This window comes from Panicum hallii, chromosome 7 (genome assembly GCF_002211085.1).
Source record: "Panicum hallii strain FIL2 chromosome 7, PHallii_v3.1, whole genome shotgun sequence".
NCBI classification, from domain to species: Eukaryota; Viridiplantae; Streptophyta; class Magnoliopsida; order Poales; family Poaceae; genus Panicum; species Panicum hallii.
Genome location: NC_038048.1, coordinates 11,058,611 through 11,071,409, shown reverse-complemented (window position 1 = coordinate 11,071,409; position 12,799 = coordinate 11,058,611). Strand labels below are relative to the sequence as shown.

The following is a 12,799-nucleotide window of genomic DNA, read 5'->3' as shown; positions in this document are numbered from 1 at the left end:
ACAACTTGATGGCTGCCCGTGGCTTGAAGTCAAGGGTGAGAGCCCCCAGTTCCACTACCCACTTGGAGATGCGCCCGGTGGCATCCCGATTGTGGAGAATATCCGCCAATGGAAAGTCGATGACTAGAAAGATGTTGTATGCGTCAAAATAATAGTGAAGCTTCTTTGAGGTAGAGTAGTTTCTGCATTATTGGGTAATGAACCTTGGATTCAGAAAGGACTTTGCTGATTAAGTAGACTGGTCGCTGCACACCGAAAGCATGGCCTTCCTCCTATCGCTCCACCACAGTTGTCGTACTGACAACGTGAGTAGTCGCGATGATGTAGAGTTGCAGGTTCTTGCTTGGTTGGCGAGCCGTCAGGATGGGGGGCGACTGCAAATGATGCTTGAGATCTTGTAGTGCCTGCTTTGCCTTCTCAGTCCACTGGAACTTGTCATGTCGCTTGAGCAGTTTAAAGAAGGGTAATCCCCATTCTCCAAGTCAGTAGATGATCTATTCAAGGCTACCATGTAGCCTGTGAGCCTCTGGACATCCTTGATCATCCGTGCAACATCCATGGCTGTAATGGTAGTGATCTTCTCCGGGTTTGCTTCAAATCCTCGGTGACTAACGATGAAACCAAGTAGTTTTCCTTGTGGCTTGCCGAAGATGCACTTGGTTGGGCTAAGCTTCCATCAAAACTTGCGTTAGCTGTTGATTGTTTCCTCGAGATCAGGGATGAACTTGTCATGGGATCTGGTCTTGATGACCATGTCATCCACATAAGGTTCAATGTTGCGATGTAGTTGATCGGCAAGGCACAGTTGGATGGCCTGCTGATAGGTGGCTCCTGCATTCTTCAACCCGAAGGACATTGTTGTGTATGCATATGCTCCAAAGGGGGTGATGAACGCCGTTTTGATCTGATCTTCTTCCTTGAGAGCGATTTGATGGTGACTCGAGTAGCAGTTGAGGAAGGAGAGTAGGACGCAGCCAGCTATAGAGTTGATGACCAGATCGATGCGTGGGAGCGCGAAGGGATCCCTCGGGCAGTATTTGTTGAGATCAGTATAATCCACACACATCCTCCATTTATTATTATTCTTTTTCAAGACTACTACAGGGTTAGAAAGCCACTCAGGGTGGTACAATTCTTTAATAAAACTAGCCACGTGTAGTTTTGCTAGCTCCTTCTTGATGGCCTCCCTCTTGTCTGGTACGAAGTGTCATAGTCGTTGCTTCTTCAGAGTGGCTTTTGGGTCAACTTTTAGGCAATGCTCGGTCAACTCCTTGGGTACTCCTAGCATATCTGTTGGTTTCCACGCAAATATGTCTTGGTTTGCCCTAAGAAAGCTGACGAGCGCACTTTCCTATTTGTCATTTAAGCCGCCTTCGATCAAAGCAGTCTTGGACGGGTCGCCTTCTTGCAGCTGGATGGCCTTGATGCCGATGTCGCTGGGGTTGGGTTTAGCTCTCAACTGGCTAGGCCTCTGGCTAGAGCTCTCCATCTCTGAATCGGTGAGCTTTTGTTCGGCCGCGAGTACTTCTGCAAAAGGCTCTGGCATATGTGATGTCGTGGTGTACTCGATCGCCTCATGGTCATAGTCATACGACTTCTTTAGGTCGCCACAGAGCATGAGTATGCTTGTCTTGCCTGGCATCTTGAGTAGCAGGTAGACATAATGGGGCACGGCCATGAACATGGCTAGTGCCGGTCTGGCGAGGATGGCATGGTATGACGACTCGAAGTCAGCCACCTTGAACTTGATGTACTCAGTGCGGTAGTTGTCCTTCGTCTCAAAGGTAACTAGCAGGACCATTGAGCGGAGTGGTGAAGCCACATTTCCCAGGATGATATCATAGAATGGAGCTCTGCTAGGGGTGAGCATCTTGGAGATGTCCAGGCCCATCTACTTCAGAGTACTCGCGAAAAGGAGGTTGAGGCTGCTCCCACCATTGATGAGTACTTGGTTCAGCTGTGAGCCCACCATGATAGAATCTAGGACAAGCGGGATTTTATCCTGCCTCCGAGAAGCTGGTCCATTGATCATCCTTGGAGAAGGAGATCGGGACCTCGCTGTATCTCAGAGGTTTTGCGTGGCAGGCTTCACTAAGAGGATTTTGCGCAGGGTCAAATGCTGTGCGTGCTTGGAGAGGACGTTGACGATGTTCTTCAGCTTGTCGCTGGTGCGCTTGGGGAAGCGGTCCTTCTCCTTGTCCTCCTAGTCAGCCCATTGTGCCATCATGTCACGTAGCTCCATGGCGGTAGTCGGGCAGTTGCGTCCGAAGTTGTGGTACGTGTGCTTCGAGAAGTGCCCCTTCTGGAAGCAGTGGATGATGTCCTCATCGGTGATGTTGGCAATAGTGACACACATCTCGAAGAAACACCGGGTGTAGGACCTCAAGGTCTCGTTCATCTCTTCCTTGACCTGGAACAGATCGTGGCGAGTGCCTGCTCTAATCATGGATCCCTGGAAGTTGTTGATAAAGGCCCGCTTGAGGTCCTCCTAAGAGTCGATGGAGTTTGGCTTGAGGCTTTCAAGCCAAGTAAGGGGCGCGGATTCCAAAGCTACCAGGAAGTAGAGAGCTTTGGTGGAGTTGGATCCCCCTGAAACCTTTATGGCAACGGAGTAGCATCAGATCCACTGGTGCGGGTCCTACTTTCCATCGTACTTGGGGATTCTGACTGGTTCAAACTCCTTGGGATAGGCTTTTTCAGTGATATTGGAGGTGAAGGCAGGAAGCGGTCATTATCATCATTGTCGTGGTACCTATCGGGATGGTCTCTTCTCCTTGCCTCAATAATACATCGCGCATCGCGGCTGTCATTGATCTTCTACCTGAGTTCGATCGTGGGAGCATCGTGAAGGCTAGCCTCGAGTGGAGCTAGGCCTTGAGGCCTTGTGCCACGCTGGTTGCAAGCTTGGCGAGTAGATTGTTGTACTTCTTGTTCAGCATTGCCACGCGCGGACCGGTGGCCCTCGTTGCACCGGTGACTGTCGCTTCTCCGGTTCCCGGGGCCTCCTCCGGGGGTGTGATTGATGAGTGCAGTGTCACCATGTCGCTCAGACCTCGAGGGCAAGTTCTGAGTGGAAGACACTAGATGCTGCCCATCGAGTTGCACGAGCACTCGCTGGGTTAGATACTGCAGCCTTTTAATCTAGGGTTGGGTGGTAATTTTTGGGCTAGGAGCACTATTACTGCGATGGCGCCAATTGTTGTATGATACTCCTGATCTGCGGCTACTGCAAAAGCATTGTTGAGGTTCCTTAGGTACATTGGATTGCGAGTGTGATTTTCCGCGTTCCGCCTGCGCTGGGCGTGCTTGGCGTTCTTCACCCACCAGATCATTCGGTGCGCCTCGTTCTCATCCTGGGGGGCGTCTGCCATGGGCTCGTCAGCAGACACATCATCATCATCGTCCGCATTCCGAAGGGAGGCCATGTAGACTTGACGATCTGGCGAGTTGTCAGCCGTGTGGCTGTGCTCGACTAGCTCTATGCTACCATCTCCCTCTTCTGTGAAGGGAGAAAGAGGTTTGCCCTCTTGGAAGGGTAGTTCCTGCATGAAGGCCACAAGGCGGGAGTCGTGGTCAAGTAGTTCAGAGGGCTCTAATCCCTTCCAATACATGAAATGGCCTTGCGGCATAGATGTTATGGTTAAACCCAGATTGTTGCCCAAAAATGATTGGGGTAGTCATTGGGTTGCGAGTGGTTTTCAAGAGTGGGGTCGCCCTGACAGGCTGTGGCTCCCTCATCTGTGAGTCCTCCTCAGCTTTGGGTTGAAGGTGTTGTACTGCACGACAAGTATTCTTCGTTAGAGTCCGAGTAGTTGTCGAAAATGGGGCCCCCCAGCAAGTGGTGGCTCCCACGTCTTTGAGCTTGAGCAGCAAATCTAAGTCCTCTTCCAAGTCGGAGAGGGACTTAGGTTGTTTGATCCCTTTAGATTGGTTTGAGTCCGATCCGACTAGTTCTGGAGTATCACGAGTGGATGTCACATCGAAAACGGACATCTTTGAGCGAGCATCTTGTTGAGCTTGTCGATGAACTCATCGAGGTTGCTGCTTCGAGTTGATGTAGGGGCCTCTGGCTTCTTGGAGTTGGCTAGGTGGCTATTGAAACCACCCAAGCCGCTGGCGATGCAGATCCAGGAGCTGGTGAATCCTCGGTGAACACCCCTACCTGGCACGCCAGCTGTCGTATTTTATTGCCACACCCACCGAGGGATACCCCCGAGGTGGTGAGTTTGTAGGTAGGGTGTTGCCGAGATCAGGAACTCGAAGGTGCAAGGAACACAAAGTTTAGATAGGTTCGAGCCATTGAGAGCGCAATACCCTACGTTCTGTGCGGTTTGTACTGCCTTAGGTGGTGATCGGGTGATCTCCTGTTTGGAGGGGGTCCCCGTCTGCCCTTATATAGTCGGGGGGGGATAGGGTTACATGGAAGTTCTAGTCGGATACAAGCCTAGGAGTCCTACCCAAGTACTTTTCAGGTAGTTTCCTATCATCTCCAACTAGTTTTACTACTGTATGAGTAGTCCTACTACACTACGAGTAGTTACAACAGATGTAGGGCGTGGGCCATGTCCCATCACTTATCCTACAAAAAGTATGCTATGTGGGCAGTCCCGTAGGCCAGGGTCTGACAGTAGCGGCCAGATTCGGCGCGGCCACTACGCGTGTGTGCTGAGCGGTGTGTGTGGTGGCTGCCCGGCAGGCATTTGATGAAAAACCCAAAAGGGTTTCCGTTGCACCATGCCATGATGTCGTGGCGATAGCGAACACTTCACAAGACGCAAAGGACGGCGTGAGGCTGGCACGGCTCAGTTGGCGTGACAATGACTAAAGGCGAGCCCTTGGCCGGTCAGGTGGGTCTATGCGCCATCGTGCGGCCTCCTAGCATTCTAGGGCCACAGCATAGAGGTGGGACGGCGTTGCAATGGCCAAAAGTGGAGCCTTCGACTTGGAGGCGCGGGTGCGCATGCACATGCGGGCACCTGGTAACCTAGGGCCGCAGCATGGTCCTACCGTGCATGCAGGGCAGTGGCACTCTAGGTCTGTGGCACAATGTAGTGGTGAGGCGGGGATTCGGGGAGTAGAGGGAAAGACAAACGCAATGCCTCTGGGGTTAGGGCGCTCACGCGCGTGACATCCTGTACTCCAGGCCCGTGGCGTGGCCGTACCGCGCGTGAGGCACCGGTGTTCTGGGCCCACAGCGACAGTGCGATGGCAAGGTGCGGGGAGCAAAAGCGGCACGAAGGGTCCTTGTAAGAAGACGGTGGCGCCAATGCCGGACAAGGGAGCTAGGGTAGCCTAGGGATGTTACAGTGGGTTCAACGGTGACGCAAGGCAACACGCCGGCAGCAGGAGGTAGGGGAGCTAGGTGCGGCGGTGGCCTACCAGCACGGTCGATGAAGAACAGAGTGAAGCAGTGGCGAGTCGTGGCCATGGTGAGGCAGTGCGGTGTAGGCAGCGCTGCTCCGCCGGAGTCGTTGTACAGGCACCGTCATGGTGAAGTCGAGCGGCGGTGTCCTTGGCTCGGACGGCTCCCCCTCGGCTTGCGAGTCGTGGGTTGGTGGTGGCGTCAAGCTCACAGTGGCGCTCGCAGGCTCCTGCATGGGCGGATCCTCCTCCTTCTCTTGGCTCCATCTTCTCCCCCTCTTCCTTAGGTGTGGCAATTCCAGAAAGGGGAAAAGACCCTAGGGTTTCGAGGGTTTCACAGCGGTGGTGGCTATAGGATTTTATAGGGGCTCCCTAGGGTTCGGCACGGGTTGAGGCGAGGGGAACGGCGGGGATTCTCAGCGTCTATGCCACGGAGGTGTGGCGGAATCCCTGCAGTGCGGCCGTTAGGGTTTGGGGGAGCGCACGGGCGGTCATGGGCAAGGGCGTGGGGTCACGTGGGTTGCTGTGGCGCGGGGCGCGGCCGTTGTGCCCATTATCGCGGAGCGGTGGTGGCGCGTTGACACAGGCGGTGCGGGGCACAGGCGAGGTGGGGCGGTCATGGCTGGAGGTGGGAGGAAAAGCTGACAGGTGGGCTCAGCTGGCCAGTAGCGGCAATGAGCTGGGCTGTGCGATGCTGGGCCAAAAACGGGCCAAGGCGGAGAGGCAAGCGGTAGGCCGAGCGCGGGTGTTGGTGGCGCTTGGGTCGTGTGGGTGATGGGCTGCTAGCAGGCCGATCTTGGCATGTGGCCACTCGGCCAGTTGGGCTGGGCTGGTTTTCGGTAGGTAGGGTAGGATCATGGTTTGGTCTTGGGTTAGGGTTGCGCTGAGCAGCGAAGCAGGTTAGGATAGCTGGCTCAGTTAGGGTAGTTAGCTTTTGAATTCAAATTCGAAGGGCACACTTTGAGTTTGAATTCCACTTAGTTTCAATCATTCAAAATAAATTCAAACAATCTTAAAAAAATTTGAAGAAACTCAAATAACTCTAAACATTCACACTAACAATATTGTTCCTCAATTATTTTATGTTTTATTTTGCTAGGAATTTTGAGAGAGAGGAGGAGTCAACCTTATATTGGTTTTATCGAAAGCACTTGCACAAAAAGTTTTTAAAATTCACAATTTTTTTATCTTATAACATTCTCGAAAAATCCGGGATGTTACAGACTCCCACCCTCACAAGAATCTCGTCCCCGAGATTAAAGGTGTACCTAGGGCTCGGAGGGTGTGTTACTTGTCCTAGACTGTTTTCGCGTTTTGGAGTGGCTCTCCATTTGCTTTCTTCTGGTCTCACCATTTCCTTCTCGTATAAACACGGTTAATCTTCGCGACGAAGAAGTATATTTGTTAAGTTGGTCGTTCTGGAACTCTTCCAACTTCTTATTCTACTCTACGATTTCTCCCTTCATTGTTCAAGGGGGTCGTTTTGCGATCGGGTGGCCTGGCATGAGGTCCCTTAGGCATCCCCATTCTCAACAAAGCGGAAATGCTGGTATTCCCTCAAGAACGCGTCCGGTTACTCCCTCGGCTTCTTCCTTTACTAGGTTGTTCAGATTATACCTCCAGGTTGTATTTGTCCCTAATTCCTTTAGTTTTCTGATCGTATCTGAGGTACTTTCGTACCTTGCAATGTGCATCTCATACTTTTGCCTCCAAACTTTGTATCTCACTCGCAGGGTTCATAGAGTTTTCCCTGGTGGCTCATATCTAAGTTGAGGACTTCTGCCTAGGGGTTGTCCCTGTACTCTTTATCCCATACCAACTTCCTATATTTTCCTTATTTCCTTCGTTGGTCTGGCATATCCGGAAGGATTCTCACTCGGGTGCTAGCAGTATCCAACATACTTTACCTATCATTTGTACTCAGTGTTCGAGGGCATTATTTGTGATACTCTCGGTAGTGTGCTTCCAGGAAAAATCCGATCCTTTCAATTCGGAGCTTCGTGCTTGCAAAGTCGACTATCCCGTTTCTCAGCATGCCTTCCTTTTAGTAACTCTTGAATTGCTCGTATGATCTCATCCCTATGCGGCTCGCTGTTTGTCTACTACTTAAGCAATTCATAGGCTCCTTTTGAGTTCACAAGGTCGGCTCTTAGTCCCACGTTCCCTTCCAGTAGGGCAAGATGTTCTAACTACTAGGTCAGATAACATGGGTCTTGTAGCTCTCGGAGGTGTTCCGTCTCCTCTTTCCACTCATGCTACGTGCCCATAAGTTTGCCTTCGATATTGGGTCTATTCCACTACAGTCCATTTGCAGACCTGGTAATCTTTTGGTAAACTTTTGATTGTCCTTCTACCACAAGCATATCTTCTGATGTCCTATTTATGCTGCGTTCCCATTTGAGTTAAGGGGTGTCCAGGGGTGTAATAACTGTTCGAATTCCAAAGCAAGGTCTTGGGTTGGGACTCACAAATCTCAATCGTTATTTCCTAGGATCTAGTCACACTGTGCTAGTTCCAACTTGGGGTACGTCCAGTGACTTCAGGGTTTCTCCACATCTTGCCTTCTGTAGGAGAGTTACCATACTTTTCAGAGTCTAGGTGAGTCAGATATGCTTCCTTGCTAGCTTAGGGTACATCTTATGGTTCCTGACAGAGATCTAGGAACTATGGATTGACTTCTAGGGGTCCTAGAAAAGGATTTCCACACGGCACACATGGTGGATCCGTAAGCTGTTTTCAGAACAAGCAAGATTAAAGCTTCCGAGTTCTCACTGAGGTGCTTACCAGTTGTGGTGTCAGGTGTAACTCTGGCTTCTTTCTCGGTCGGTTTGATTAAGCAGCGATAGTCGGTGACGGGCGGCGTCTGGGTTGCCTTGTCTTGTGGGGCCTTAGTTGCTTTATCTGCTGTGCTAGAAACTCGGGTCCAAGCTTGTGGGCTTCCTGTCGGGACACTCATAGGACTTGTGGCCCAGTTTGTTGCAAGTGAAGCAAACAAACGGTGCAGGTCCACTTGTGGTCTTCGGGCCGGCTGTTGGCGGTGGCCATTGTCTCCGCATTGGATCTATCCTCCGAAGCTCTTGTTGCTGGAGTGATGGCTGCTCTCTCCTTCATAATCCCTATTCGGCTAACTGGGGCCGGAACGAAAATTGTTCCTGGGTGAGAGGGAGTGTGCATCCCTTGGCTTCTGCAGGGTTCCGTCCTGGGTATGGTGCTTCAGTTTTCTCTTCTTGTTATGTTGTCTATCCTCCTGGTTTGATCTCTTGGCTGTCTTCGCCTTGCCACGTGCTTTCTTTACAGGGCATTGGGACCTCTTGTGACCGCGCATTCTGAAGCTTCGACATCTGATCATGGCTTTTTCGGTGACCTTGTCCATGTTCGGGTGTTGCTCCCACATCTCTTCTTTGGTCTGACCATCCCCTTGCTTGCTCTTGTTGTTTTGGTGGTCACTTTCCTGGAACTCCTTGCTGTTCTGGCTAGGAACTGGTGGACCACGGTGTCCTGCCACGTTGCTCCCTTCACCAATAGGCCTATGCATTGGGCCAGGGTGTGGTTGGTGGTAAGGCTTGTTCCTCTTGATCATGAGTCTCTCCGCTTGTACCTCAACTCCCTTCTCGACTGTTGGCACTTGGTTCTCCATACTCAAGGGCAAAAGTGTTCTGCAACGTATAGTGGTGGTCAACTAGTTAGTAACGTCACTTACCCCTAGGAAGGGTTTAAAGAAAAAACACTCAATACAAGTTCACTCAATAGGAGAAAGCAAGTAAGGTCCATATGAGATGCATAAGACCCATTCATTCATTCAACAGTACAAGTCATACACCCATGCTATCTCGAGGTTGCAACCAAACCTTGCAGATAATACTCTACTCACGTATCTAAAGATACATCGTGAAAGCTTACAAAAGAGGGGTGACTTTATCACAACACCAAAACTCAACCCTTAGTACTACCGCCGGTATGTTTCATTGGCACTGACACGACTCAAGACAACTCAAGACGACTCAGCCGAAATGGGTCATCGGCAGACTACCTATCTTACAACCTACTTTTATTCATGAGCTTTCATCTCATGCTCTAGTCCTTAGAGCGGCAGGGCTTCTTGTACTTCAGCACTCCCTTGCATTCCTCGGGGTAGCCCACTGGGTACAACCTGTCGATGGCAGCGTGGGACTCCAAAACCTCTTCAGTCTCAACTGCAGGTGGCATATCCTCAAGCGGGCACTCTCCTGGACGAAGCTCTGTGGGCATCAGCTTGAAGTTCTCCTTCCTATCGGGAGGCTGGCGCTCTTCTGGTAGCTGGTTCAGTAGCTCTAGGATCTCATCAACTCGGATTGAGTCCGCTTCCATCCAAGTCTTCAAGGTGCGGTCGGCCCTATCCTGGAGGCATACTGCAGTGCAGGTCAAGCTGGCAATGTTCCACTTGTTTACCTTCAGCCTCATCTGCAGGTCATGTTCCTTGCTCTCGGCGCGAGTCTCGAGGCACCCACGAAGAGACATGTAATGTTGCTGATCGGCAGCCTTCTCCTAGAGCTGGTGACACTTAGCTTCCCTATCCTACAGTGCGTCCTTCATCTTGTTCATGGTTGTTACATGCTCGTTCTCCATTTCGGCTTGGCGTGAATTGAGCTTGACAATCTCTGCCTCTGCTTGGGCTAATTTGCTCTCCACGGCAATCCTCTCGGTGGTCTGACAGTTGAGCTCTCGCTCTAGTGTGCTCTAGGCTGCTCTGGCGTGGGTTGCCATCCCGTATGAACTAGTGTAGTCCCATAACCATTTCTGGACCTCACTTTCTAGAACCATTGGTTCACTCCCTTCTCCTGGCATGGGGCTCTGGCTATTGATTCGTGAAGGGCTCCATCGTCCTTAGTGTCGGGTATGAATCAGGGAATCAACCTAAAGATGGTTCTTTAACTTGGTGTCCCAAAATCTGGCAAGGATCTTCTTGATCATCTCCCTGGCTGCAGACTAGATGGTTGTGGTGAGTTGAATGGCGGTACTGGTGACTATCTTGCTTGGTAACTCTAGCATAGTAGGATCGGGCATGACTACCAGCTTAACAGTGTTGCTGGCGTAGCTCGGGCTGATATCATCCCACTAGGTGGAAAACTTGATGCGACTCTGGTCGATCCCGACTTCCTTTAGAAAGCGCTCAAGCCAGATGAGTAGTCCTCGACGGTGGATGGTGTACGCATGTGGCTCGTGGATGACATCGGTCATCACGGCTTCTACGGCGATCTGCTTAGAGATGTCCATATTGTGCAAAAAAACGTAAGAGTAGCGTTAGCGTAGGTGAGAGAATGAATATGAGTGGGAGGAAAGAGTCAAAGTATAGGGGGGATATAGCTCAAGGTAGTATAGTATGTAGACAGAATCGTTTAGATTGCCTTGTCTATCGACCATTTCTATGGCTCGTGCTATGGTCAAGTCCCTGATACCAACTGAAACGAACCGGATTTCTATTTCTGGAAATCCGACTCCCTGTATCTTTGTGATAGTACTTCGATTAAACGCTATCATGTATTAAACTCATTCCAGATTAATATCAGTCATTCATCGTGAAAAGCCAATACATGGGTTTATTTATTATATAATCCAAAGGATTGTAGTACGGTCCCAATACAAGCCCCTTGGGCTAAATCGAACAAACAGAAAGCGGAAAGCGATAACTAGACTTCTGGACCATCCTCCATCTTCTGGAATCTCCACCACAAGCAAACTTGGGCAAAGCACAAGCCATCGTCTCAACATTCTTCAAAGTTGAGATCGAACTCTAGGTCAGATCCTGCATCTACCAAACTATCCCGAAGGAATGGGATAGGTCCACATCACGATTCATATGCAAGCTTTAAAGTGGTCTATACTAAAGGTATTGTGATAGTCAAGTATCTGTAAACTAGGCACATTATTTGTTAGTGTGAAGTATGTACTTGTTAGTGTAAAGTTTGTGTATGTTTATGTGAAGCTTTTGAAAATTTAAAGTGCAAGTAAAAAGGGTATTTTTGTAATTACAGAAAAACCTAGGGTTGTTTTTGCAAAATGTATTTGGATAGGAGGTAACTTCGAAAAAAGTGAAGGGTGGTTTTGCAAACATGTTTTTCTTACTTTATGTCTTGTAAAAATATATATTTATCCAAAAAGTTGCATTAGAAATGCATGTGTTGAATTGTATAAAAATTTGGGTAAAGTTGTGAAAATAAGGGTATTTATGTAATTTTATAAAAGTACAAGTCCTTTTATGCAAGTATTTGATTTACAAAAGTAACTTTCTAAGTTACTTAGGACTAAAGTATAAAAGGTGCAAGTCATCATGATATGTCTATCCAATCATTATGACGTGTCTATCCCGTCATTATGACATGTCATAAATGCTTGCATTTAGGTCCTGAATGTTATAAAATTTCACTCTTTAGGACAAAAGTAATTCAAATCCAACTTTTGTTCAAAACTTCACGTGTAAAGATATAAATTTTGAGTTTTTGAACTTGGGCCCTAAAGCAATGTTGTAGAGTTTGAAAAACTCTCCAACTTTCGTTTTAGGCATTTCTTCATTAGGGTTTTGGATTGATGGGAAATTTTTCTTTACAGAAAGGTCCCTGCAGTCTTCTAAAATTGCGTGTAAGTCCTTGGGGAAATCCATTCCTCCTTCTTCTATCTCTGTTCTTCTTCTATTTGACTTCTTCCTCCAATCACTGGCGGCAGCATCCCTCTCTCTCTCCTCCACCGGCCCGAGCAAGCACAGGCGCCGGGCTTGGGCGCTGGCGCGAGCGGCAGCGCGTACGCGGCGGAGCGGTGAGGGGCGCGTAGGCCGGGCGGCTCGGGCGAGCGCCTGGGCGGCAGGCCGGCGGGCGCAGGGCGCGCCCAAGGGCGGCCTTGAGCGGCGACTGCGGCTTCGGTGCTGGCGCAGGGCAGCCCGGCGTGGACCCGGCTCGGCTGGTGCGGCAGCTCGCGGCTGGTGGCGCCGAGCAAGTGGCGGGCGCGGCTAGTGGCGTTGGCGTGCGGCTCGGGAGCAGGCGCAGGTGCGGTCGAGTGGCGGCCGCAGCAGGCACGCGCGAGGGTGGAGCGGAGCGCGCGGGCGGCAACGTGAGCAGGCGTGGGTGGAGGAGGCACTGAGCTGGAACAGACGTGGCGCGAGCGGGAGCTGGGCAGCGCGGCCCCAGGCGGCGTGAGCGTGGGCGCAGCTCCAGGTGGCGTGGAGCGAGGCATCGGGTGGCCGTGCAGACGCGCGTGAGCAGGCGCTCTGGAGCACATGGATCCGGTGGGGCGCGCAGCGGGCGCAGTACTGGCGCGTGCGGGTGCGGAAGTTGACGGCGCTGGCTGCGGTTCGGCGCGGTGCGGCAGCGCGACGCGGGCGTCACGGGAGCGTCGTGGGAGTTGGCAGCGCAGGCGAGCGCGCACAGAAGGAGTTGCGGTGGAGGGCTTCTGCGTGAGATGCGGGAAC

The 12,799-nt window shown here is 51.0% G+C and overlaps 1 protein-coding gene across 1 annotated transcript; it reads right to left on the bottom strand.

Moving 5' to 3' along the window:
- Positions 1 to 12,009: 12,009 nt before the first annotated feature.
- Positions 12,010 to 12,564, bottom strand: LOC112900485 (basic proline-rich protein-like). The gene has a single exon (XM_025969347.1). The coding sequence runs from the start codon at positions 12,562 to 12,564 to the stop codon at positions 12,010 to 12,012; it is 555 nt and encodes a 184-aa protein (XP_025825132.1).
- Between the last annotated feature and the right edge of the window lie 235 nt (positions 12,565 to 12,799).